The 27,517-nt window shown below is 40.2% G+C and overlaps 2 protein-coding genes across 6 annotated transcripts in view; one reads left to right on the top strand and one right to left on the bottom strand.

Moving 5' to 3' along the window:
- The window catches only part of LOC138757507 (RELT-like protein 1), a 279,768-nt gene extending 257,937 nt beyond the window's left edge, over positions 1 to 21,831 (bottom strand). For all 5 annotated transcript variants that reach the window (XM_069924976.1, XM_069924978.1, XM_069924977.1 and 2 more), the window contains exons 1-2: positions 21,655 to 21,831; positions 20,383 to 20,479 (exon numbers count right to left, since the gene is read on the bottom strand). The gene's annotated coding sequence lies outside the window, so the exon portion shown is untranslated. The remainder of the gene's footprint in view (positions 1 to 20,382; positions 20,480 to 21,654) is intronic.
- The window catches only part of pgm2 (phosphoglucomutase 2), a 79,486-nt gene continuing 73,749 nt past the window's right edge, over positions 21,781 to 27,517 (top strand). Inside the window, exons 1-3 of the mRNA XM_069924969.1 lie at positions 21,781 to 22,071; positions 24,646 to 24,813; positions 25,775 to 25,881. Coding sequence (XP_069781070.1) covers positions 21,796 to 22,071; positions 24,646 to 24,813; positions 25,775 to 25,881 — 551 coding nt within the window. The 5' untranslated portion in view covers positions 21,781 to 21,795. The remainder of the gene's footprint in view (positions 22,072 to 24,645; positions 24,814 to 25,774; positions 25,882 to 27,517) is intronic.

The raw sequence follows: 27,517 nt of genomic DNA, 5'->3' as shown, positions 1-27,517 counted from the left end.
AATTCCATTTGCCCATCATCTCATTCCACTTATCAGCTCCCAGCATTTATCTCATCCCTATCTCAGCTACATACAGCAATTCTTTCCTCTTCTCTCTCAGACCTGATGCAGGGCCTCAAGCCAAAATATCACCTTGCACCTGTTACCTCCCATGGGTGCTGCTCGATCTGTTGACTTTTCCCAATGTTCTGGTCCAGTTGTTCAGCTCCCTCTAGTGATATAATGGTATCACTCTAATAAAAAAAATCAGAATTGAGAGGACAGATGCTGAAAGCTGTGTATGTCCGATGTAACTTATTTTCTTCTGTTTTGTGTTTTTTTCAAAATTTCAAAATACCTTTCACGAGATCATCTTCATTCAAGTGGAGATTTAGCTGCCTGTGCATCATCTCCAGAAAGGAATCTGCTCATACGACTGATTTTAACCAGTTGGTTACTTTTTTTTTAGTATTTTATTTAATATTCCATACATGCAGTAACTACAATTATTATAATACTACAATATCAAAAAGAACAAATTGATTACATACATGATAGTTTTCACCCCACCAAAAACTCCTCCCTGCCAATCAGTCCCTCAAAAACACTTTATGGATATAAAAAGGAGAAAGAAAAATGGAGAAAAAAGATCTTTGGATGCCATCCTGTACAAATCATCTGTTCTAACATAGAGAGGAGAATCACGCAGGTCTAGAGGCATAAGGAGGATATCACAACAAATTTAATCCCATTATTTGAGTCTACAGGTGCCAAAGATGTAAAAACATAAGTATTTATTTCCTAACCAGTCGCTGGCCTTGAATGAAATTTAAATTTAAAAAATACAGATGATATGACTAAGCATAATGTAAAAGTTGGTGAAACAGTAAAATTTTGCCAACATTCCCATCTGTAACTAACAGCACCTTCTGCACAGGAAGATGAGCATCTGGAAATATCCACTGGACATAAAGAGCATGAAGATTGGGGTTCAAGAATGGGACTGGGGTATTGAATTTTTAATCCATCCAAACTTCATAAATCATAGCATAGAGAATAGGAGCTGGGAAATGATGCTGTGACTCTTTAAGGTGTTGGTGAGGCCAGGTTTGAGTATTGTGTTCAGTTCTGGTCTCCAAATTATAGGAAGGATGCAGAAAAGATTTACAAGGATGTTGCTTGGCTTAAAATACCTAGAGTATAGAGAAAGATTGAAGTGGTTAGGACTTTATTCATTGGAACATAAACAGTTGAGAGGGGAGTTTAAAATTATGAAAGGAATTGATAGACTAGATGCAAGTAGAATCTTCCCCCTGAGAGCAGAAGAGGTTGAAACAAGAGGACACAAGTTGAGGGTAAGGGGGAAAAATTTTAGGAGAAACATTAGAGGATGCTTCTTCACTCAGAGTAGTTGCTGAATGGAATAATCTTCCAGAGGAAATACTTGAGGCAGAGTCAATTCTTTCATTTAAGAGGAGGCTGGATATATACATGGATAGGAGGGGGTTGGAGGATTATGGGTGGAGAATAAGCCGGTGGGGGGGATCTTGCGGAGTTGTTTGAGTGAACCAGCGTGGACTTGAAGGGCTAAGATGGCCTGTTTCCATGCCATAAACTGTATTATGGTTTTATAAACTTCCTTTGCTAGTTTGAAGTTGATTTGAAATATTTTAAAATGGTTGCTTTCAAGGCAATGCCTGCCAATGGCAAGCTACCTGGTTTACTGCAGACTTATGCATAGTCTTTGGACCTACCTTTTCCAGATATGCCTGGATTGATGTTAGTTAAAACTATAACAAACCACAGCAAGACCAAGCATCTTGGAACGCCGAAGAGCAATAAAATTATATCATGAAGATTGGAGTCAGTATGTAGATGGGTTGCATGGAACAGGTCTACAAAATGCTGAGAAAACGTTAACAACCAGGAAAGCTATGATCCCTGACTTTTACAAACACCAAATATGTCAAGGGCATTGCATACTTCTGAAAAATTTAGAAACGTTCAAGATTTTTTTTTAAACACTCAAAAAAAATCAAAAGTAAATAAAAATGTTAGAAGAATAATGAAATATTGTACAAAAGCACTTAGATAATTTAAAGAATTAAGAAAAACCATGAATTCAAAAACTGATAAATTCCCTTTATTTGCTCTTCTTTGCTGGTAAGGAAATACACATTTCCTCCAGGGTATAAATATTATCTTCATGGTTCTGAACAAACTCTTTCTTGTATGAGGTTTGAGATGGATTGTCCTGTGCTCCCAGTCATCTTAAGCATCTTGTCTCCGAGCCTTGACAATGTGCCAAGCATTTCATTACATGTCCACAGTTATCTTGACCTAATGCTTTCCATTGTAGTTCTTCCAGGACAATACTATTGTGTACATATTCCATTGAATAATCCAGCAAGTTCCCTGAGCTCATGTTTGACTTCAACCTACTCGTGCCACCCTTCTTTCCTTGTGCACTTTATTCTCAACTCTTGCCTTTTTAACAACCCTAAGCTAATATACAAGCCTATGCTTAGCAGGATTAGGCATAATGATACAGGGTGCTCTATTCTCTATAGCTTCTCAGCTCCTTCCTCCTCACTTTCACCATGTTGCCTGCATTTGTATTGGGCTGGTAAATGTGGATTTCTCTCCAGAGAAGTTGCAATAGCAACAAAAACCATGTTTCTTCACTGGAAAGAGGTCAGGACACAGAAAAATACCTTTAGAAAAGGTACTTAGGTATTTTACCTAAGTAAAATACCATTTCAAAAAATAACACAAGAAACAGGAGCAAAGGTAGGCAATCAGGCCTCTTAAGCCTGTTCCGCCATTCAATGAGATCATGGCTGATCTGACGATCATCTCCATCTATCTTCCTTTTTCTCCATATCCCTCAATCCACCCAACCTTATCATTTTGTCTGAACATTTTAGTTATAATGTAGTTACTGAATGTATGGAATTGTAACACTACAGATATCATAAAACAAATTGATTACATACATGATGGGTTTTTTTAACCCCACCCTAAAAAACCCTCCCTCCCACCCAACCATCCATTTTTATTTGTTATCCCATTGTAACACTTCTTCTTTCTTTGGCTTGGCTTCGCGGACGAAGATTTATGGAGGGGTACGTCCACGTCTGCTGCAGGCTCGTTGGTGACTGACAAATCCGATGCGGGACAGGCAGGCACGGTTGCAGCAGTTGCAAGGGAAAATTGGTTGGTTGGGGTTGGGTGTTGGGTTTTTCCTTCTTTGTCTTTTGTCAGTTAGGTGGGCTCTGCGGTCTTCTTCAAAGGAGGTTGCTGCCCACCCAACTGTGAGGCGCCAAGATACACGGTTTGAGGCGATATCAGGTTTGAGGCGAGATCAGTTAGGTGGTCAATGTGGCAGGCACCAAGAGATTTCTTTAGGCAGTCCTTGTACCTCTTCTTTGGTGCACCTCTGTCACGGTGGCCAGTGGAGAGCTCGCCATATAACATGATCTTGGGAAGGCGATGGTCCTCCATTCTGGAGACGTGACCTACCCAGCGCAGTTGGATCTTCAGCAGCGTGGATTCGATGCAGTCGGCCTCTGCCATTTCGAGTACTTCGATGTTAGGGATGAAGTCACTCCAATGAATGTTGAGGATGGAGCGGAGACAACGCTGATGGAAGCGTTCTAGGAGCCGTAGGTGATGCCGGTAGAGGACCCATGATTCGGAGCCGAACAGGAGTGTGGGTATGACAATGGCTCTGTATACGCTAATCTTTGTGAGGTTTTTCAGTTGGTTGTTTTTCCAGACTCTTTTGTGTAGTCTTCCAAAGACGCTATTTGCCTTGGCGAGTCTGTAAACAGAGGAAAATCCGCGGGTCTAGAGGGATAAGGATATCACTACAAATTTAATCCCACTATTTGAGTGTACGGGCACCAAATTTGTAAAAACAGTATTTATTTCCTAAATTATAAGTACTTTTTTTCTAAAGGAAAACAACTTTGAATTTTGGAATGCCACTGTTGCATAGTTAAAGTTGTTTCTGATTTCCGAGTATTTGTAATACATTTTCTTGCTTATTTATTAAGAAATAAATAAGCTTAAATCTATTGCTAATTTAACAAATTTCAATTTGCAAATCAATAGTTTCAATTTAGGATTTGTACCTTCAATAATTTCCAAATAAAAATAAATCAGGACTTGGCAGAAAAGCAATTTCTGTAACTTGTTCGAAAATAGTTGTCTCATATTGGGACAAGACCATATTGAATGCATAAAAGATCCTATATCTTCACCACACCAAAGCATTGATCTGATAAATCTGATTCCAATCTATTCAACTTCTGTGGTAGAAGATATAATTATTGTATTAAAAAAATTGTATTGAACTAATCTATATCTTACATTGATAGTATTGGTTATAACCTTCTCTTACATATATTTATAGTGGCCACCTCCACTGCTTCAACAGGCAGCGAATTTCACAGATACGCCAACCTCTGGGAAAAGCAGTTCATCCTCACCTCCATTCTAAATCTACTACCTTGAATATTAAGGTTATGTCTCCTAGTTCTGGTCTTCCCAACCAATGGAATCAACCTACCTACATCTACCTTATCTATGCCTTGCATAATTAAATATGTTCATATAAGATCCCCTTTGATTCTTCTAAATTACAGTGAGTTCAGTCCAAAATGACTCAGTCTCTCCTCCTAGGCTAACCCCTTCATCCCTTGAATCATCCTGGTGAACCTCATCAGCACCACTTCCAAAGCCAATAAAGAGACCAGAACTGCACGTGATACTCCAGATGCAGTCTCACAGTACCTTGTAGAGTTGCAGCATATCCTCCCTGCTTTTAAATTTCGACCCTCTAGCAATGAAGGCCAACATTCCATTTGCCTTCTTACTAGCCTGAAGCACTTGCAAACCAACCTTTTGCAATCATGCACAAGCACTCCCAAGTCCTTCTGCATGGCAACACATGCCATTTAAATATTTTTCTGGTCTTCCATTTTTCCTTCTAAAGTGGATAACCTCACATTTGCCACCATTTTATTCCATCTGCCCGACCTTTCCCATTCTCTGCAAACTCTCCATATCTTCTGCAATTTGCTTTTCCACAATTTAATGTCATCAGCAATCTTAGATACACCACTTTATTCCCTCTTCCAGATTGTTTATGTGAACAGTTGAGGGCCCAGCACAGAGTCCTGCAGCACCCCGCTCGCTACCGATTGCCAACCAGAAAAAGACCTCTAACTTTCTATCTACCATGCTCATTACATCCTCAAAGGATTCCTGTAAATTTGTCAAACTACCAGCCTTTGCTGAATCCAGGCTGCATCTGCCCGATGGATCAATTTCACTCTAGATGCCTCACTCACTATTTCTTCTTTAATGATAGCTTCCAACATTTTCCCCAACTACAGATGTTAAACTAACTGCCCTATAGTCCCCTGCCTTTTGCCTACACCCTTCTTTGAATAGTGGTGTAACTTTCACAGTCTTCTCATCCACTGGGACCTGCCCAGACTAATTTCTTTCAGTACCCTGGGATGCATTCCATCAGGACCAGGAGATTTATTTATCTTTAGACCCTCAGTTTACTGAGTACAACCTTGTAAAGCGTATTGAAAGAACCAAAGACTTGTTGATCCCTACCAAGGCTTTTATTAACTAAAAGACTAGAGCATATCACATGTAGGTCGACCAGTCCAGAATGACCTGGTCTGGCAAGGAGCAATCCTTTAAGACCTGCCAGTAGGTGTGGCTATGCTCTCAGCCAATCACAGTCATCCTACACTACAATCTGTACATATACACATTGGTGATAGAATCTTTACTATCACAAACCTCTTTAGTGATACCTATTACATCCAGGTCATCACCTCTCATCACATCCATAACATCAGACTTTGGCATATTCAATGTGTCCTCCACTGTAAATACAACACAAAACAGTTATTCAAAGTCTCAGCTATTTTCTCATTACCCAATATCAATTCCACCTTATCTTCCAAGGGACCAACCTTCATTTTAGCTATCCTTTTGCTCTTCATATGATTCTAAAATCTTTTACCATCTGTTTTCATATTTTGTGCTAATCTTTTCTCATAGTCTATTTTCCATTTCTTTATTGCTCGCTTCATGGTTCTTTGTTGCTTTTTTCTCCCAATCTTTGTTTCCCACTGCTCTTGCCAATTTTGTGTGTACGAGCTTTCAGTTTGATACCTTCCTTGATTTTCTTAGTTATCGAAGACTGGTTGGCCCCACCCTTACTGTCCTTGCTTTTAACTGGAACATACATTTGTTGAGCACCTTGAAAAATCTCCATGAAAGTCCTTCACTATTCCTCAACTGTCCCTCCATAGAGCCTGTGCTCCCATTCTACCCTAGCCAAATTCTCCCTCATCCCCTTGTAGTTTCCCTCGTTTAGGCATAACACTTGCTTTAGACCGAATTGTTGTATCCTCCATTTGTATGATAAACTCATTCATACTGTGATCACTCTTTCTTAGAGGATCCCTAACTATAAAGATCACTAATTTTATCAGTCTCTTTGCATAGGACCAGATCCAAGGTAGCACATTCCCTTGAAGGTTCAGTAACATGCTGTTCAAACCCATCACATATGCATTCTATGAAGTCCTCCTCAAGGTGGCCTAAACCAACAGGATTCACCCGATCTATGTGCAACTGCTGTTCCATCTTTGCAGGTCTCCAATATTTTTCACTTTATTGCCTTTGCCACTGTAATGTTATTATTGGGAGGCCTGTGGACAACTCCCACTAATGATTTTTTTTCCCCTTTACTATTCCTAATCTGTTCCCAAATGAACTCAACATTTTGCTCATTAAATCATACATAGTCTCTCATTATTGCCTTGATATCATCCTTATCTAAGTGCACAACCCCACCTCGATGGCCTTCCTTATTACCCGATATCCTTGAATATTTAATTTCCAATCCTCTCCATCCTGCAACCTCATTTCTGTAATGGCCACTAGATCATCCCCCTTTGTACTGATTTATGCCACAAATTCACTGACCTTGTTTCAAATACTACAGGCATTCAGTTAAAGAGCCCTTAAACCAATTGTGCTTTTATAATCTGGTCGTCTCTGCCTCTTTCACATTTGGTTTCTATCTTCTCTACTCTTACTTTTCCCTTTTTTAACTTTTGCTTTTACTTTATCCATACTCTTTTTTACTTAATCCATCCCTCTCCAATCTGTTAAAGTCTTTCACCCCCCCCCCCCCCCCACCTACTATTTAGTTTAAGCCCTGTTCACAGTCCTACTTATGCAACTCACCAGGATTCAGGTCCCATCACAATTTAGATGGAGCCAGTCCCCAGTTCCGGTGCCAATTTCCCATTAATTGGAACTCACTTCTTCCATTCCAATCCTTGATCTATGCATTTAACTCTCGAATCTTCTGGACCCTGTGCCAATTTGCACCTGGTTCCGGTAGTAATCTAGAGATTACCATCTTTTTGGTTCTGCTTTTTAAATTTGTTCCCTAGCTCATCAAATTCCCTTTGTAGAACCTTTCCCCATTCTACCTTCGCCTTTGGTACCTATCAACTTCTGAGGTACAAGATATAATTATTGTAAAAAAAATTGTATTGAACTAATCTATATCTTACATTGATAGTATTAGACATAACCTTGTCTTACATATATTTATAGTGGTCATCTCCACTGCTTCAACAGGCAGCGAATTTCACAGATACACCAACCTCTGGGAAAAGCAGTTCCTCCTCACCTCCATTCTAAATCTACTACCTTGAATATTAAGTCCCCTAGTTCTGGTCTTCCCAACCAATGGAATCAACCTACCTACATCTACCTTATCTATGCCTTGCATAATTAAATATGTTCAAACAAGATCCCTTTTGATTCTTCTAAATTACAGCGAGTTCAGTCCAAAATGAATCAGTCTCTCCTCCTAGGCTAACCCCTTCATCCCTGGAATCAACCTGGTGAACCTCATCAGCACCACTTCTAAAGTCAGTAAGGAGACCAAAACTGCACTTGGTACTCCAGAAGCGGTCTCACAGTATCTTGTACAGTTGCAGTATATCCTCCCTACTTTTAATCTTGGATCTTTCCCCTCCCACTGCAAATTCTTCTGCTGGTCAGATAAGATGTCCCGAACCCATGCACCAGGCCGGCAACACAGCCTTTGGGACATTCTATCCATGTGACAGTCTATTCCCCCAACAATATTGTCCTTAATTACCACTACATTTCTCTTCTCACTCCCCTGTGCCCCACCCCAAATGGTTTGCTGAACCATTATGCCACAGTTAGGTTGCTCTTTCTTCCTACAATCCCCACTGTTATCCATACAAGGCAACAAATGCTGATGCTTCTCCAGCAGCGTCTCTTGGATCCCACTATCTGCCTCACTCACAGTCACACCCCTTGTCCCTAGCCACAGGCTGAATTTAACGCAGCTATTTTAATGGGTGTGACTGCCTCCTGAAGCAAAATGGCCATGTACCTCTTGCAATGTTTGAAGCTCAGATTCCAGGTCATCAGTTTTGCACCTGAATTCTTCCAGCAACCAACACTTGCTACAGCTATAGTCATCAGGAACCACAATGGGGACCATTTGCTCCCACATCATGCAAAAGCCTTACTTTCTCTTCCTCTCCAAAGACTCAAAGGCCCATTCCTACACTGAGCTGCTCTACATTGGCCACTCTGCTTGAGTTTCCCTTCCCTTTATTTGTTACTGCCCCTTATCTGTAGCACTCACTGAAACACTGCTCTATTTAATGTTTAAACTGTCTTCGCTCTGCCTCTCTCTGCAACATTCCCAACACTTATCAGTGGCCAAGTCTCCACTCCACTTCCTTTTTAAACTTACTTGCACGTAGGAAGGAGTAATGAGACTAGATTCAGTGTTCGATAACTGGTTCTCTGTACAATAATGTCCATCAGAAGGACCTCCAGCCTGGTCAGATTGTGAGCCTGAGAGTGATTTGCTCCTGCCATGTCATCCAGCAATGACAGGTAACATTTATCCAAATACAAATGGAAGGTCCTTTCTCAATGCATCAATGTCATTGGTGAATTATGTAATTTATGCACATTGCCGATTTTGAAAATAGGAGTAAACTGCTGGAGGAACTCAATGGGTAGAAACTGTCATTGTTTTAGGTCATTCATCAAGATAAAATTACAAGTTTAGACTCAATAAAGGGTTTTGACGTGAAACTTTTGACTATTTCTACGCATGGATTCTGTATGACCCATTGGGTCACAGCAGCTCATTGTTTGCTCAGGATTCCAGCATTGCAGCTTTTGTTTCTCTGAAAATGGGAATATTTATATTTCCATATACAGTCATACTGTACTTGAATAGCATGAAGTTATGTGAGATACACACACACCTTACCTGCAACAGACAAACTGGAGTGGCAGCATGCAAAGTAACATGATTTAAGTCAATTACTTTTCATGGTGTGAGGTCATTGTCCTGGGACATTAGCTATGTTTCTCTTATCTGAATGCTGGTAATTGCTCCTTTGGCACCTACCCATGTGACATTTCACTTGTGAATCTGCAAGCATCATCTACTGCATCCGGTGCTTCTGTTATGGTCTCCTCTCCACCAGAATGACCAAGTGCAGACTGGAAAATTGTTTCATTGAACATCTTCGCTCTGTCCACTGCAATAGCAGGGATCTCCCAGTGGCCACCCACTTAAATTCCCTACCCCATTCTCTTGCTAACATTTCTGTCAGTGGTCTCATGCACTGAGAGTCTGAGGCCACTAGCAAATTGGAGGAAGGACATCTTATAATCCATCTGGGCATCCTCCAATTGGAAGCAATTAACATAGACCTCCAGTTTCCGTAAGCACCCATCCCCCCCCCTCCAATCTTTTACCTTTCATCAAGCTATGTCTCTTTTCTCCCTCTTCACTTTCACTGCTGACTCCTTTCTCCATCTTGGCATTCGCAAAACTAAAAACACCCCCCTCTCCCAATCAATAATCACCTTTCCTTTCTCCTATCCATATCCAATCAACATCTTTTTATCTGTTGGTCTGTACTCCTCCTCCTGCCCATTCTTCCCTTCTCCCCACCCTTTTAATTCAGGCAAGGCTGCCTTTTACTCATACCTTGAAGAAGGGTTCAGGTCCAAAACATTGGTTATTTTTCTTTCCAACCTATGGATGCTCCGAGATTTACCGAGTTCTTCCAGCATATTTGTGTTTTGCTGGTTGACCGGTTTCTACCATTTCACATTTCCAGCATCTGCAATTCTTTTGCATATTAATCCATGGCTAATTCTATTTTTTTTCTTTGGCTTCCCCAGATATCTTCTTTATTTCAGATTTCTTGTAACTGCTAAGTATTATGTCTCACAGCTCTAGCTTCTCTTTCCGATCTTACCTCTCATTATTTGCACCTCCTCTGGAAAGAATAACTGCCAATAGCAATTATTAACATTTCTGAATGTGACAGGATGCAGACAGTCATCAATGTACCAGAAAAGGGGCATTTGTCATTTTTTTTTTAAAAAGGCATTGCTACATGTCCAACAAGAATAGCTTTGCCACAAGCAAATTCTTACAGGTAGTGTTAAGTTGGAGAAAGTAAACAGAATTAAAAACAAGTTGTTGAATGCAAAAATGAGTCCAGCCAAGCAAAATAATGTAGAGCTGAAGAAAGATAGGTTTATTTGACAAGCATTATTGTAGGGAAAAAAAACCTTTAATTTACTGATACAGGGCAGCAAAAAAAAATCATAAAAATAAATAATGTTCTTGATCTGAATGAATTCAGCATCCAATAATGTCACAAATTGAAATAAATATGATAGCCATCACAAAAATATGGTTAATAAATGACCCAAGTTTGGAATTAAATATTTCAGCATGCTTCACTTTTAGAAGAGATTGGTAAAGTGGCAAAGGAGGAAGGATAAACCTAATAGAGAAGATCAAAGCATCAGAGAAAAACCGTACTTCATAAAATCAAGTAGAATTGAGTGGAGCTAGGGAAGAGAAAAGTGTAGAAAACATCTGCTGGAATAATTCAGAGTAGATTAGTTGTGGGGGCACAAGGCATAATATAAATCAGGAAATTAGGTGCATTCTCTTTTATATTCATTTTAGGTTTTGGGGATTTCTGGCATGGCTTGCATTTGTTTTCCATCCTTAACTGGTCCTGAAAAACTAAATATGAGGCATCTTCTTGAATCTCTGGAGTCCTTTTTGTTAAGAAACTCCCACATTAATCTTTTTTGTTTTGCACATTAAGGGATATAGGGTTAGTGCAGAAACATGTTACTGATTTAAAAGATCAGTCAAAAATACAACCTCGTCTTTGGATGCCAATCAAAAAATCATACTTGTTTTTCCACAACTAATACTAATGATCCACCTTTGCAGCATTTCTGGCATATTAGAAATAAATAGTATAAATACAATATTTCTGTGAAACTCAACTCAATTTTTCTGCAGTGAAATCATGTACATTAATTCTTTTGTATCTAAATCATGTGCATTGGCAAACTAGAATAAAAATGCTTTGCTTTAAGTTTTATCATCTTCTATTTACAATTTTCACGTGCTTTTATAACTCAATTTTAGAATTTAAATTTCATTAAAGGTTCAAAGCTCATTACAGTGTATTGCTTGAGTAGCTGCCAACTGAAAACATCCGTCATTTAAATAAAATGCATGTGTATGTGTATAGATCCATTTTTTTACTGTTTGAAGGCACACAAGGGGGATGAGGGTATCAGAAAATTGCCATATAAACAAATATTGCTCCTAATATCTTCCAAAATTCATCAAGGCTTGAGAGTGGAAGAATAATGCTGCAGTTAAAGAGCAAATCGTTCTCATACGGAAATATGGGAAATAAGCTTCTTCCCCGCTGCCATCAGATTCCTGAATAATAATTGAACCAAAGACACTACCTTACTTTTCATGCATTACTAATTTTTTTAGTAATAGAAATGTTGTAAGATGGTTATAATATGAATAATTGCACTAGGATGCTGCCATAAAACACCAAATTTCACTGATTCTGAAGATGTGAGGGTAGAACTAAATGCAATACTTCAGTGAGATTCAAGATTCCTTTGTTGCCATGTCAAGTCACGTTTACTCTCAACTAATTGTACAAGTACAATCCAATAAAACAGCATTCTCCAGTCCTTGGTGCAGACAGAAAACCAGACAAACACACATACAGACGAACAATCCATATCCATTTTCCCTACATAAATAAATAAATACATATTGTTTCCTGAATACGAGTCCCAGATGGTTAATGTGAGCAATTCCTTTGGTTTGAGCATTCTCACTCCCCATGGGAAGAAGCTGTTCCACAGCCTGGTGGTACTGGCTCTGATGTATCTCTTCTCCAATGGGAACAGCTGACAGATGGGGTGGAAGGGGTCCTCAATGATTTTGCATGTCCTCTTCAGATAATGATCTCCGTAGACCACATTGATGGGGAGTGGAGGCGGGGGGGGTGGGTGGTGGGAAAGAAGGGAGACTCCAGTGATCCTCTCTCTCCACTCTATGGATTGACCTCTGGTCAATTTCTCTGCAACAACCGCATCACACTATAATGCAGCAAGCCAGAACACACTCGATAGAGCTCCTATAGAAGGTTAACATAATGGTGGCCGGTAGCCCTGCCCACTTCCGTCTTCTTAGAAAGTGCAGTCACTGTTGCATTTTCCTGACAAGAGAGGAGATGCTGAGTGTCCAGGACAAGTCACTATTTAAGTGAACTCCAAGGAACTTGGTATTCTCCACTTTATCTACAGGTGTGTTGGAAAGTGTGCTGAGTTGTTGATGTGGGGTGGAGGGTAGTCATTCCTGGTCTTCCAGAAGTCCACGGTCATCTCCTTCATCTTGTCCGCATTGAGACTCAGGTCGTTACTCTCGCACCATTTCACAAGATCTTCCACCTCTTCTCTGTAGTGCGACTCATCGTTGTGTCATCTGCAAACTTGATACTTGTTGGAGCTGGATCTAGCAATGCAACCATGGGGAATAGTACAAAACAAGTAATATTAAACAAAATTGCTTTCTGCCTGCCATAAGGCAAAGAAAAGATCTGCTTCTGGAGCATACCCTCCTTCCCTCTTGGTCGGTCAAGAGCTTACATACCAAATGTTAGGGCCCTGATAAGCTTTGTACATCAAAAGACTTGGGGATACAGGTACATAGTTCCATAAAAGTGGCAACCAAGAAGCTAGGTGGTATAAAAGATATTTTGCATGCTTCCCTTCATCAATCATGGCACAGAGAACAGGAGCTGGAATCACATATTACAAATGCACACGATGTTGGTGTCTGGTGTGCAGTTCTGATTACCCAGCTGTAGGATAGATATTAAGCTGGAAAAGGTGCACAAAAGATTCGGAAGAATTTTACCAAGAATGGCAAGTTTGTATTATAAGGAAAGGTAATTAGGCTGAGGAATTGGAAGCAAGTCTGGGTGAGTACATGGCTGAGGAGCTTGAGAGCAGCAGGTGCAGATGGGGAGCAGTGAAAAAGACTCCCCATGGGCTGAGCCTTTTCTCCCTGGAGCATGGGAGGCAGGGGGAGGGGGGGGGTGGAAGAGACATTGTGGCATTGTAGAGGTATATAAAAGCATGAGGGGCAAAGTCTTGGAAAATAGGCATAGAATTGGGAAATAGACAAAGACCTTTTCCCCAGGAAAAGATTTAAAACAGACTTGATGGGCATCTTTTTCCCATCAACAAAGGTAGGTACAAGGAATGAGCTTGCAGTGGTAGTGATTGAGGTGGGTAGTTTAGTTTATTTATATAGCACATTGACTAAAGTTCTGTGCAGATCATAAATTACATCTCAACTTAAGCAGCTATTTAAAGTGCAGTATAAAACGGATACCCAAGGTTCAGAATTGTACATATAACATGGTAACAATCAACAATCACCTCAAAACGTTTGCGAGTAAAAATGCAACTTCAGCCTGGGTATAATCATAAAATTTAAAAGACACTGTAATAAGTACACATAGATGAAAGATTTACAGGCATACAAGCCATAAGCAAACAAATGGGACAAATTTGGTCAGCGTGAATAAGTTGGGCCCGAGGGCCTGTTTTTGTGCTATAAAATTCTGATTTATGTATTCTGGTCATTTGAGATCTCATTATTGCAGTCCCATTATTTGGAACAAACTTTAATAACTTTTTAATCAAAAACAACACAGCATTTATAAGACATTTTAACAATAAAACATTTCAAGCTGCTTTACTGGACTTTCACACCAAACAAAATTTCAAAGATTGAGGACGAAGGACAAAATGAGCAAAAGTTTAAGGATTATATCAGATAAATAAAGAAGGTCAACAAGCTAGTGACGTTTAGAGAGGGAGTTTCAGATGTTCTCAACTGTCTGCATTCCCGACAATGATGGACTGATTAAAACCAAGGAAGTGCAAAAGGCCAGAGTTAGATGGGTGTTGACATCTTAGAAATTTGTACTGTGAGAGAAATTATACAGAGAGGGGAATTCAAGGTCATGGAGGGATTTGAAAACAAAGATAAATAATTCTAAAATCAAGATCAAATCAAATTAGATTTCAGATTTATTGTCAGAGTACATACATGACATCACATACAATCGTGAGATTCTTTTTCCAGCAGGCGAGGCAGAATACTAATTGGTAGTGCAAGAAAAATATGTACACAATGTACAAGTAAACAAAGATCTGTAAACAGATAATGAATGTAAACAAACTGACTGTCCAATACTGAGAGAATTTAAAAAAAAAACAAAGTGCACAAGTAAGAGTCCTTAAATGAGTCCCTGATTGAGTTTGTTGTTGAGGAGTCTGATGGTGGAGGGGTAGCAGCTGTTCCTGAACCTGGTGGTGCAAGTTTTGTGGCACCTATACCCCTTTCCTGATGGCAGCAGCGAGAACAGAGCATGTGCTGAGTGGTGTGGATCCTGGATGATTACTGATGCTCTCTGATGACAGCATTCTCTGTAGATGTTCTCAATAGTTGGAAGCGTTTTGACTGTGATGTCCAGGGCTGTGTCTACCATCTTTTGGAGGGCTTTATGCTCAGGAATATAGGTGTCTCCACACCAGACTGTGATGCAGTCAGTCAGCACACTTTCCAACACACCTGTAGAAATTTACCAGGGTTTCTGGTGTCATAGCAAACCTCTGTAAACTCCTAAGTGAGTAGAGATACTGATGTGTTTTCTTAGTGATATCATAAGTACGTTGGCTCCAGGAAAGGTCCTCCGAGATACTGACTCACCCTGTCCACCTCTGTCCCCAAATGATCACTGGATCATATACCTCTGGTTTTCCCTTCCAATCAAAAATCCTTCCAGTCAACAATTAGCTCCTTGGTTTTGTGACATTGAGTTTTAAGAGGATGATGGTGTTAAATGCCAAACTGTAGTCAATCCTGATGTATGCATCTTTGCTGTCCAGGTGTTCCAGGGCTTTGTATAGAGCCAATGAGATGGCATCTGCCACTGACCTGTTGCTATGATAGACAAATTGGTACAGATCCACGTTGCCACTCTGACAGGAGTTGATATGCTTCAACATCCGCCTTTCATATCGTACTGGTCGATAATCATTCGGCAGGTTACTACACTCTTCTTGGGCACTGGTATGATTGATACCTGTTTGAAACAGATGTTAAAATATCCGTGAATACATGGTAAGTTGGCTGGAAATACTTGGCCATGTACTCTGTCCGGACTGGATGCTTTCCACGGATTCACTCTCTTTTTTTTGAAGACATATCATCCTCGTATACGGACAGATCAGACCATTAGGGAATGTGGAGGTACGGAGAGGTGGTTCTTCAGTATTACTGTGGTCAAATCAGGTGTAGAAGGCATAGAGATCTTTTGGGAGTGAAGCTTTGCTGTCTGCTATTTCACCGGACTTGGGTTTTGTAGCAGGTTATATCATTTAGGCCTTGCCACAGCTGGTGGGTGTCCTTTATTGTTTCCATTTTCATCCAGAATCTCCACTTTGCCTGGGAGATAGCTCTTTGTAGATCATACCTGAGGATTCTGTATTGATCTGGATCTCCAGGCTTAAATGCCTGTGATATGGCTCTCAGCAGGTTCTGGATTTCATTGTTCATCTAGGGCTTCTGGTTGAGGAAAACCCTGAACAATTTGGTGGGGACACACTGTCCACTGCTGTTTTGATGAAGAAGTTGTATAACTCAAAATAAAAGGTTGATGGGTGACAGAGATTAGCATGAAGTTTAGACACGAACAGCAAACTTTTGCTTGGTATCATGTTTAAGCTTAGATGTTGGAGGCAGATAAAGAGTGCAATGGAGATCCATCATGAATTATTTAACCTTTGTTGCTTTAAGGTGGGAATTCAGTCTTGTTTAAATTATGGAGCTTGAATTAAGCTCTCAGTCAAATGTGTTTTGAAGCAGGCTTTAGATCAATTATTTTATCAAGGTTATGATTTATTAACAATTGTTAAAGAGAGAAAGATGGAATCTGTGGCAAGGGAAGTATGTTTGTAGCAGGGACCAATGATCATTGGTCATAAAAAACAAAAAGGGAAAGATGAAGTATGAAAGTAGGCTAACAAATAATATCAATGAGGATACAAAAAGTTTCATCAAGTATATAATGACCAAAAGAGAGATGAGAGAATATATAGGACCATAAGAAAATGATGCTGGAGAAATAATAATGGGAGACAAGGAGGTAGCAGAGGAACTATAAGTATTTTGCATCAGTCTTTATTGTGGAAGACATGAGCAGTGTGCCAGACGTTTAAGGGTATCAGGGAAGGGAAGTGAATGTAGTTACTATTTCATGGGAGAAGACGCTCACAAAGATGAACAGGCTCAGGGTGGATAAGTGTCCCGAACCAGATGGATTGCACCCTTGGATTCTGCAAAAAGTAGCAGTAGAGATTGTGGAGGCATTAGCAAAGATCTTTCAGGAATCAATAGATTCTGAGGACTGGAAAATCACAAATAATACCCCACTATTTAAGAAGGGAGGGAGGCAATAGAAATGAAACTACGGACCAATTAGCTTGATGTCAGTGATTGGAAAAATTTTGAAGTTGATTGTGGAGGATGTGGTTACAGAGCACTTGGAAGTGCAGGACGCAAGCCAAAGTCAGTATGATTTCCTTCAGGAAAAATTTTGCTTGATAAACCTTTTGGAATTCTTTGAAGACACAACAAGGAGGCAAAATAAAGGAGATGCAGTAGATGAAAAAAATGAACTCGACGTGAAATTAGAACAATTATCCTTGTTTCAGGTAACTCCATCCTCTCTCTCTCTTTCCATTTCTTTACCTTTCCCTATTGACTTTTCTCTCCAACTCTCTCTTTCAAACTGCATGCCGAAAGTGGTCAAAGAATCCTTTGTCCCAGTGTTATCAAGGAGAGCGGCCTCCCAGCAGGAGCAGGGACCTTGGTGAGGAGGTGTCAGTGAAAGGCGGCGGCCAGCATTTTTTTGGTGAGAATTAAATATTGTTTTCATGCTTAAAAAAGCTTTCCCTTGTTGTTTGCTGTTGTTTAATCACTGTTACAAGTGATTGGTTGTTGCTGTTTTTAAAAAATGACTAGCAATCGGAAAAAAAAACATTTATCTAACAGGTCTGGTTCCAACTATTTTGGATAATCAGAAATGAACTGTACAATGTCGGAAAGTGTACAGTCATACACTTGGTTGAAAAAAAATAAATGGGCTATTTTTAAATGGTAAGAAAATTGAAAATACCCAGATGCAAATAGACCTGGGAGCTCTCCTGCAGGTTGGCCTGAAGGTAAATTTGTATGTTGCAATAGTGGTGAAGAAGGCAAATGCAATGCTGGCATTGGGAATAGAATACAAGAGCAGGGATGTGACATTGAGGCTTTTTAAGGCACTGTTAAGACCTCTCTTTGAGAATTGAGAGCAGTTTTAGGCTCTTCATTTGAGAGAGGACATGCTGAGGTTGGACAGGGTTCAGAAGGATGATTCCGGGAATGAAAGGATTATCATACAAGGAGCATTTGACAGCTCTTGGCCTGTACCTGTTGGAATTTAGGAGAATGAAGGGGAATGTTCAAAGGTACAGAGTAGATGTAAAAATGTTGTTTCCCATGATGGGAAACTCCAGGACAAGAGGGCATAACTTCAGGATTGAACAGCAACTGCTTAGAACAAAAATGCAGAGGAATTTCTTCAGCTAAAGGGTGGAAAATCTATGGAAATTTGTTGTACAGGCAGTTGTAGAGGCCAGATCATTGGGTGGATTTAAGGGAGAGATTGACAGGTTCTTGATTAGCCAGACCATCAAAGGTTATGAGGAGAAGGCTGGGTAGTGGAAAAATGGATCAGCAAATGAATAAAATGGTGGGAAGACTAAATAGGCTGAATAGTCAATTTCTGTTCCTTATTCTTATGATTCTGATGTTCCCTGTTTTTGATTGGAGAAGGGCAACATGATTAGCATAGTGGACAGTGCAATGCTAAGAGGTTTGTACATTCTCCCTGTGTCTGTGTGAGTTTACTCCCATGTTCCAAGGATGTATGGGTTAAAACAGTAAAAATTAGAGGGTGTTGTGTTATGAGCCCAGAGGACCCATAAACCCAGCAACAATAGATATTCACCAAGACAAATGGTTAAACAAGAATTGTTTTTAATTATCTTTAAACATGAAAATAGAATCACACTTTAACTTATCACTATTGACTTAACTAACCTAACTTAACCCCCTTCTAATTCTAAGTGCACGAGTATGCAATGTGTGTGCAAGTTCAGAAACGTTCTTTGGTTCACAGTCCAATCTCACTTCTCATTCCTCCAAGTTCATTGGTTGCAGGCAATTCATATACTGTGCACGGAATTTAACATTTATAAAGTTCACCAGCTTTGGTGCTTGAAAGGTAAATAGTTACCACTCTGGAAGGTTCTTGTTGGTTTTCAGAGAGAGATTTGTTGTTCTAGGACATCCACAACTGATTCCTTTTTAATCAGACACTCTAGTGTCTTGCTGACGAAACTTGCCCCTTCAGGGTTCTCCAGATGATAACCTCTTTCTTTCAGGTCACCACAGAGTTCCTTTTTGTTTCTCTTATTTCAAGTGAAACATTAGACAGCCAGTCCTCTCCTCTTGCATGAGCCACAAGGGCTTTGCCCAGGATGAACTAAGAACTCACAATCGGTCTTCAAATGGGGTTTTCCACAAGCTTGCCAGCTTGTCCTGTCCCAGTCCTAGCTGCTGCTGTTAATTGTGTGTGTCTCTCTCTCTCTCTCACTCTCCCTCTCTGAGAGAAAGCCTGTTTGACTCCCCCTGCTTGCAAAACCACAAGACCCTCTTAGAACAGCAAGTTCCCCTCCAGACAATCTGCGGCTCTGACGTTATCTCATCTGTTGCCTTTTTGTAAGCAACAATCCATTAGTGAAGTCTCTTGGGCACTCCAAAGCTTTTGCAAAGGCTGTTGGCCCTGACATGTCTAGCATTAGCAGAGCTCCAGTATTTTAAATAAGATCTATTTTAAAGTGTTTGGAAGTGACCTACACTAAAAAGCCTGCCCCAATTTATCTCCCAAAAACATATCTATAACCTGTCACAGTTGAAACTAGGATACGAACAGAAAAGTTGAGACAAAGTAGAGCTGGTGTCCTCAATAGAAGAGGCCGATAAGAGTGTTTTCAGATTATGTTTATTAAGGTCAGCATGAGGATGAGAAATAAGAGGTCAATACAATTTTGACTGCAGGAGATGCAACTTCTGTCCTTTTACATCTGCTTTTCTAACATTTAAGGTAACTGAATAGTCAGTGCCTCTCAAAAGTCTACAGTTCATGTTCCAACTTTCTGCCAGTCTATCCACCAACAATTAGCAGATAGGTCTATGTACATTTTGAGTTAAGCAACACCTTGATTTTAAAATTATCATAGTTCTAAAATCATACCATGACTTTAACTGTCCCTTTCTAGATAACTGATACCATTTATAAGGCAGGGATAGACAAACTTTCTTGGTTGTGGGACACAAAAAAAAATAAGGAGTCAAGGGGCAAACAATATTAAGCCCAGCAATTTTCCACAGGTTATACTACAAGAAAAGTGGTGTTTTAAGAAAATCCTTGTGCCATCGAAAATTCATTTTTATCAAACTCTATGACACTATTGAACAGTTTAAATGAATACAATAAAACTCCTTAAAACTCTCATTTTAAATAGAGGCAATTTGAAATAAAATTATCAAATAAAAAACTGGGTACAAAATAAGAACCAGAGAAAAGATCAAGAAAGGGACAAGACAGTCTCCAACATTCCTCCACAACTCATAGTGAACAGTTCATGGCCCAAGTGTCCACTTTAAGATTATGATACAATGTGAAAATTTGTAGATATTATAATTAGCAGATTCCTTGCAAAATCAAACACACTTCCCCTTACCTTCAGTGAAAAAGCATTCATTTTCCCACCGTGTCTGAAATGTTCAACGCTCCCTTGCTATTTTACATCTTTTCGGTTCGGTTTTCATTGCAACGGTCTGTAAAGGATACTGGAATGTGAGGAGTCAAGCAAGTGCTAATTAAGAATGAAGTATTATGGGTTAGGTAGGCCTACCTCACTGACAAAAGGCAAAGGAGGAAAAACCCAACACCCAACCCCAACCCACCAATTTTCCCCTGCAACCGCTGCAATCGTGTCTGCCTGTCCCGCATCGGACTTGTCAGCCACAAACGAGCCTGCAGCTGACGTGGACTTTTTACCCCCTCCATAAATCTTCGTCCGCGAAGCCAAGCCAAAGAAAGATTATGGGTTAACTTAAGGTGAAGGGATACTGGAATGTGAGGAGTCAAGCAAGTGCTCATTAGAAATGAAGTATTATGGGTTAAATCAGGGTGAAGGGATGCTGAAATGGGAGGAAGGGTTATAAAAGTATAATAAAATAAGGATCTTCAAAACAGGATAGCAAGTAAATAGCTTTAGCAAGTCTTGGGGATTGATTAATGAGTAAAGAACAAAGACATATTTCCTGGCTAACAAGTTTGCAGGAAGGCACATAAACTGATAAGAAGTTAGAGGGCAGAATTACCTAATGCTAAACCAATCCAGGAGGCAGAAGAATGTTAGGGGGAAGGTATCTCTGTACTGAAATGAAATGTATAAAAGTTGGGTCAGCCTCAGTATCTGTGTGTATTCCCAGGGTAAGGGGAAGCACCCAACTTTGCATTGTTGTAATAGTATAAGTTCTTTGTTCTCAATTTTTGTCTCGAGCAAATTCTGTGAAGGTACTTCTGTTTCTCACAGGTCGGTCTAGTGGTTGTTCAAAATGACAGCAAGATCGAGTGTTGAAACTAAGTGCAATTTACTATCAAAGACTATGTTCTATCGGGCCATTTTTTTTTTAATTCACCCTGGGCCACTTAAAATAATTGGCGACGGGCTGTAGTTTGGATCCCCCTGTTCCAAGGCATCAACCTTTAATGCAACTTGGGGCTCTTCAAGCAATGATTCACTTGCACTTTCTCCAATCTCATGCGCTGCACCTGGTGCTCACGTGGACCAGATAAACCAAAGGAACACATTGCCCAATAGAGCACCTCGTTCACTTGCAAGGACGGATCATCAGGCTCGGATTAATTCACTCTCCCTCCGGTACCCTCCCCTTATCTTACAACCTTACACATGAGGACCAATGTTAATTGGGGAACATCGCACCTTCCACCTGGGCGCGCTGCTGCCTGCCTCCATGGGGAACAGGCGGCCGCCTGCAATGCTAGCTCGACCTCATCTCGGCCTGATACGCTCGGTTTCTCCCCTCTGCTTGGCGTTTCTCGCCTTTCACGGCCCTTTGTTTAAATGAGGCGCATCTCACGGATTTTCACTTTTAGTTTCTCTCTCGCTGCTGGTTGGTCCAAAGGGGTTCGGAGCGCTGATTGGTTGGAATGGCAGAAGCTTGCGGTGATTGGTCGGTGGGGAAGGAGCTGCCCGGCGAGGAAGGATTTCCTGATTGGTCGGGAAGTGCAGGACCGTGGATGGACGGTGGTGAAGCGGCTGACGGAGAGCAATCCGGCTGGAATGGCTGCGAACGGTGAACTTGAGCGGGCGATCGCGCAGTGGCTGGAATGGGACAAGGTGAGGCGGCGGGGAAGGGCTCGGCTGCTGGCAGCGAGATATGGAGGGTGCCCTCTCAGCTTCCGGGCACTGGCAGGCAGAATGGGGTTGGGTGAGATGGGAAGGGAGAAAGAACGTGTCTTTCTGCATGGACACGTCTCGGAACTTCCCCTGAAAGTATTTCCGACCAACACCTCTCCTTCCACAATGTGCCACCTCTCGCTTTTTAATTCCACTTGCTCCTGGAAATTCACCTCTGTCTCCCTGAAGAGGGGTTTCAGTGATTGATTTGCTTTTTTTTAAATGTTAGCAAGTGTAGGTTGTATTTGAGTCCTCCTCACTCAAATGCAAATGTATGGATAAATCATGGGGACTTTGCTGAGAGCCGGCAAATGTTCAGTAGTTTATCCGAACCTTTTATCCATTTTTGTTCATCAACATTTTACGAAATGACAATTTATCTCTTAGTTGAAGGCATAAGTTTTTTCATATTTCAGGAAAACTGATAGAAATAAATGATCAATGTGATTTGTAGTCGTTGGGGGATTCAAGTCCTGGAGGTTTTCAAGCATCACTTCAACAGCTTTGATAAAATTCTGATAAACTAAATTGAGAAAGCAACTAATTATATGTGCCTTTACTCCTAAAAAACTGTACAGTCGGATGTGGTAGCAGATGCTGCCCAATGTGAGTGTTACCAGAATTTTCAAGTTGTGTATTGCATTATTGCATCTGAGACCAGAGATTATTGATGCTTACAATTTCACAAACAGGCTTGTTATGAATTAGACCATATCCTGAATGCAGGATGGGGTGAGTCACTAATTATTGCACAATGCTGCTTCATTCAATCACTAATTTAAATTGGCATTAGTGGATGAAAGGATCTGTGCTTGCATTCATTTGGAAGAAAATATAGATAGTGTCTAGAAATTCGGATGAATTAATTGGTTGCATGCTGTTATGGGAATTGATGTCTGACAAATTTTGAAGTTGATAAACTTCAGCCATGATTAAAATGTGCAAAACCAATTATTCAAGTTAAAAGATGCAGTAAAATATAAATATTTAGTAATTATGTGCAAAGTAAGAGACCTTAAATGAGTCTCTGAGTTTGTTTAGGAATCTGATTTTTGGATGGGTAGCATCTGTTCCTGAACCTGGTCTGTTTGCAGCAGGGTGAACAGACCATGTCCAAGGATCCTTGATGATTGATCCTGCTTTCTAACGGCAGTGTTCCCTGTAGATGTTCTCGATCATGGGGAGGGTTTTGCCTGAGATGTGTCCACTAGCTATTGGAGGGCTTTCTATTCAGAAATACCAGACCATAATGCAGTCACTCAGTACACTTTCACTACACATCTATACAAATTTGCAAAGGTTTCCAATGTCATAGCAAACTCCTGAGGAAGTTGAGGTGGTGACGTGCTTTCTTCATGATGTCATAGGAATGATGGGTCCAGAGAAGCTAGTGACCCCCAGGAAATTAAATTTCTCACCCTCTGATCCCACAATGATCACTGAATCGTATACCTCTGGTTTTCCCATCCTAAAGTGTGCAATCAGCTCCTTGGTTTTGGTGACATTGAGTATGAGGTTGTTATGGGTGCAACATGCAGCCAAGTTTTCAATCGTCCATCTGTATATGGACTCATCGTCCCTTTTGGTATAGCCCACTATCAGGTTTCATCAGCAAATTTGTAAATGGTCTGGTTGTTTTACTGAACCAAACAGTCATAGGTCTAAAGTGAATAGAGCAGGGGGCTAAGTATGCAGCCTTGTGGTGTCTGGGGCTGGTGGAGATTGTGGAAATCTTTTTCCCAGTCTTCACTGGTTGGGGTCTGGAGGTAAGAAATCCAGGATCTAATTTCACAATGGGGTATTGATCTAATGAAGCTGAAGTGAAATTCTGGCCTGGGTGGCCAATGAATAGAGACGTTGCCAGGGTTGGCTTATTATAGTTATGAGAAGAGACGATTTGGGCTGGGGTTGCCTTGGACCTTTTGGTTGAATTGGTGGTGAGCCCAAACACTTCCCACAGATAAAATATAGCCAGGTGAACACTTGAATAGTCATGACATGCAAGACCAAAGACTGGGAAGTAGTTAATGTAAGCACGTTATTTAACTGGCATAGACATGATGGGGAAACAATGCATTGCTTTTGTACTAAATTACCATTGAAATGCTACAAGCTGTACTTTTCTAAATGATAAATATAATCTGAGTGCATATTTGTATTTAATAGTAAAGGTTTTTAATAAGATTGACAAAAATGCTTCACTGCAACATGTGAAAAATATTAAGTTTTTATCTTTGCACCTTGTGACCTGAATTGCAAGTCATCATTGACTTTGCAAGTCTTTGATCTGAGGTTGCTAAATATTATAATGTGATTTGGCTGAATGTAATCAATTTCCAATTTCAGTTTCTGTTCTTGAGCCAAGAACTTAATTGTGAAAAATGTTATTTCTTTCAATGGTGTTTTTCAAACATTTATAGAAGAATTATTGTTACTGTTCTGTAAATAGTCCAAGTATTGCTTGATGCTGGTCACCCAACTAATCTGGAACTTACACTTTTTTTGCTTCTCTAGAATCCTAAAACATTAGCAGAAGTCAGACAGCAGAACTGTGATGGGAACATTAAACAGCTTCAAAAATATTTTGGGTCCAGGATGCTGTTTGGAACAGCGGGATTGCGATCAGTAATGGGGCCAGGATTTTCTTGCATGAACGACCTAACCATTATTCAGACAACTCAGGTAAATTGGTTGATTCGTTTGTAGGATATGAAAAATTTTGTCTGGCATGTACACATTCCTTCAGATATGAAGCAATTAATAAGATGATTTGACTTTTTAATCAAAGTTAGTTATGTGGCAAAAAAAATGCATGGCACAATATCTTCTTAATTTTGTTTAATGTTAGTCCATTTGATAAAGTATATCAACTGACAGCTCTGAGAATTGCCAGAGGCCATGTTTATTAGTGGTGGACAGGGAGTTGTTCCTTGTTTGTTGGGAACAAGTTAATACTTAATTGTGTCAATTTGATTTCTCTGTTAAGGCAATTAGTCTACAACTGTTTCCAGGTTCTTGTCACCTTATTCCAACCTTCAACTTTTAATGTTTTATATTGTTAATATTCCTTACACATGTCCTTATGTATTTTAAGAATAATTCCTTGTGAGCAGATAATCTCAGTATTACTGAAATCGTATAGTGAAAATGAATCTGAAAAAAATGTTGAATTAATTTACAGCAGTTGTATTTTATTCCATAAGAGTTAGGTGGACGTACTTACTGGTGCTACCATGGATGTTTATTTTCTGGAAGGAGGGTTAGGACAACTGAAATGGGAGAAAAATATAGCTACAATTAGGGGTTAAAAATCTCAATGGGAGAATCAATAACCTGATTCCAGCAAGAATGAAATGTGAAGGTTTGAAATTATGGTAAATGCATTCAGAAGTCAGCAAAATATTTGTAAGGAGCTGCAATATTAGCTGCAGTTTTTGTTTAATTCTGAACTTCTGCCAATTATATTTAGTAACATTATCTGGGTTCAAATGGAGTATTTCATGTTGAATTTTTAATCCATTACAGATAGAAAAATTTTTTTTCTACTATATGTTCGAATGCATCATTTCCAAGAAGTTTAATAGAAGGCCTGTTTGAACAAATTCATCTGCCCAGAATTATTTTCACCTTTGTTTTTTTGCAGGGTTTGTGTCGGCATTTGGAAAAATCATTTCCAGATGTAAAAGACCGAGGCGTGGTGATTGGATTTGATGCACGTGCTCACCCTCCCAGTGGAAGCAGTAGTCAAAGGTGAAGTTAAGGAATGAAGGAATTTTCAATGCATTTTGTGATGAGCCACCAATCTATACATTGAAATCTATAATTATAACAGATTGAAGTAAAAAGATTTAACTTGGTCACTTTGTGTCGTGCGTGTTGGCGCGTGCGTGTTGGCGCGTGCGTGTTGGCGCGTGCGTGTTGGCGCGTGCGTGTTGGCGCGTGCGTGTTGGCGCGTGCGTGTTGGCGCGTGCGTGTTGGCGCGTGCGTGTTGGCGCGCGCGTGTTGGCGCGCGCGTGTTGGCGCGCGCGTGTTGGCGCGCGCGTGTCGGCGCGCGCGTGTCGGCGCGCGCCGGCCTGCGTTGGTGCTTCAGGTCTCCTGTCACTGATCAGTATTGTAAATGGATGATCTTGCCTGTTTTGGAATGGCAAAGAAAATAAGCAACACAAAACTATAGAATTAGAGTCTTGGGTGGCAGCTTGTCCAGTTCTTCAAGCTTGCATTCAACTTCATTGTAACAATACAGGAATCATATATAGACTAGTCAGAATGGTAATGGGGCATATAATTATAATTGGTCAACAGTAAATTCTGATATTCTGCAAATCAATGACTCAAACGGTGTTTGTTTTCTGCAATATGGAGTAGATCGCAAAGTAAACTCTGAATTCAATACACTAGATTGGAAGAGCAAACTACAATTTCATCTGGAAGGAGCATGTGTGAAAGGAATCATTTGCATCTGCTGTGATTAGGAAGGAGCATGTTGGTGAGGATAGGTCAGTGGGTCTAGAAGTGTGAGGGAAATGCTGTAGAAGAAGGAAAAAGAATATGCTTATGGTAGTGGAATTTTGTTGGCATTGGTTGGGGGTGGGGAAGCATTACAAAGATTGTAAGCAGATCTGGGTAAGAAAATGACAGCAAAGGTGGGAGGGAGAAAACAGGAAATTGAAATGATTTGTTAACTGTAGTAGAAGAAAAAGCACAGTTTTGGAAGAAAGACATCTTGGAGGCACCTGTGAAAAATCTCATTGGTAGAAATGCAATGGAGACAGAAAGGAATTGGCAGGAGTAAATGAAGTCTTTGCAGGAGGCAAGATGGATGTGGGAATCTATTGGTTTGTAATTAATTTAATGAACTCTGCACACAGCATTTTTCAGCTGCTCCAATCAGGAAAGAGTTATCGGAGCTAGCACAATAGCTTCTCAAAGACAGTGAGAATGCTGAACGACCAAAGTAACTGCTCACGCTAACCATCTGGGACTCGTATTTACAAAAGAATATTATTTGTATATATGAATACGTGTTCAGCACATATATTGTTTGTCTGAATGGATGTTATTTCTGGTTGTGTGTCTGTGGGTTTTGCACCAAAGACCAGAGAATGCTGTTTTGTCAAGTTGCACTTGAGCAATCAGATAACAAACTTGAATTGTATTATCGCTGGCTTGCTCCATAAGGTGGAGATTGATCTATAAAGGGAAAATGGAGATGGACTGTGTGAAAGTAGGATGGAAAAGTAAATGTTTCAAATTCTGAGTGAATTCATAAAGCAATGCCAACAGGATGAAATTGGGGGGGGGGGGGGGGGGGGAATTCATGGAGGACTGAAGGAACTCTCCATGTATCCCACAAAAAGACACAACTTGTGTTCATGCAATTTTCCAC

The sequence above is a fragment of the Narcine bancroftii genome, chromosome 3, assembly GCF_036971445.1.
Source record: "Narcine bancroftii isolate sNarBan1 chromosome 3, sNarBan1.hap1, whole genome shotgun sequence".
Lineage (NCBI taxonomy): Eukaryota > Metazoa > Chordata > Chondrichthyes > Torpediniformes > Narcinidae > Narcine > Narcine bancroftii.
The sequence above is the reverse complement of the archived record's forward strand: the minus strand, read 5'-3'. Positions and strand labels throughout refer to the sequence as shown.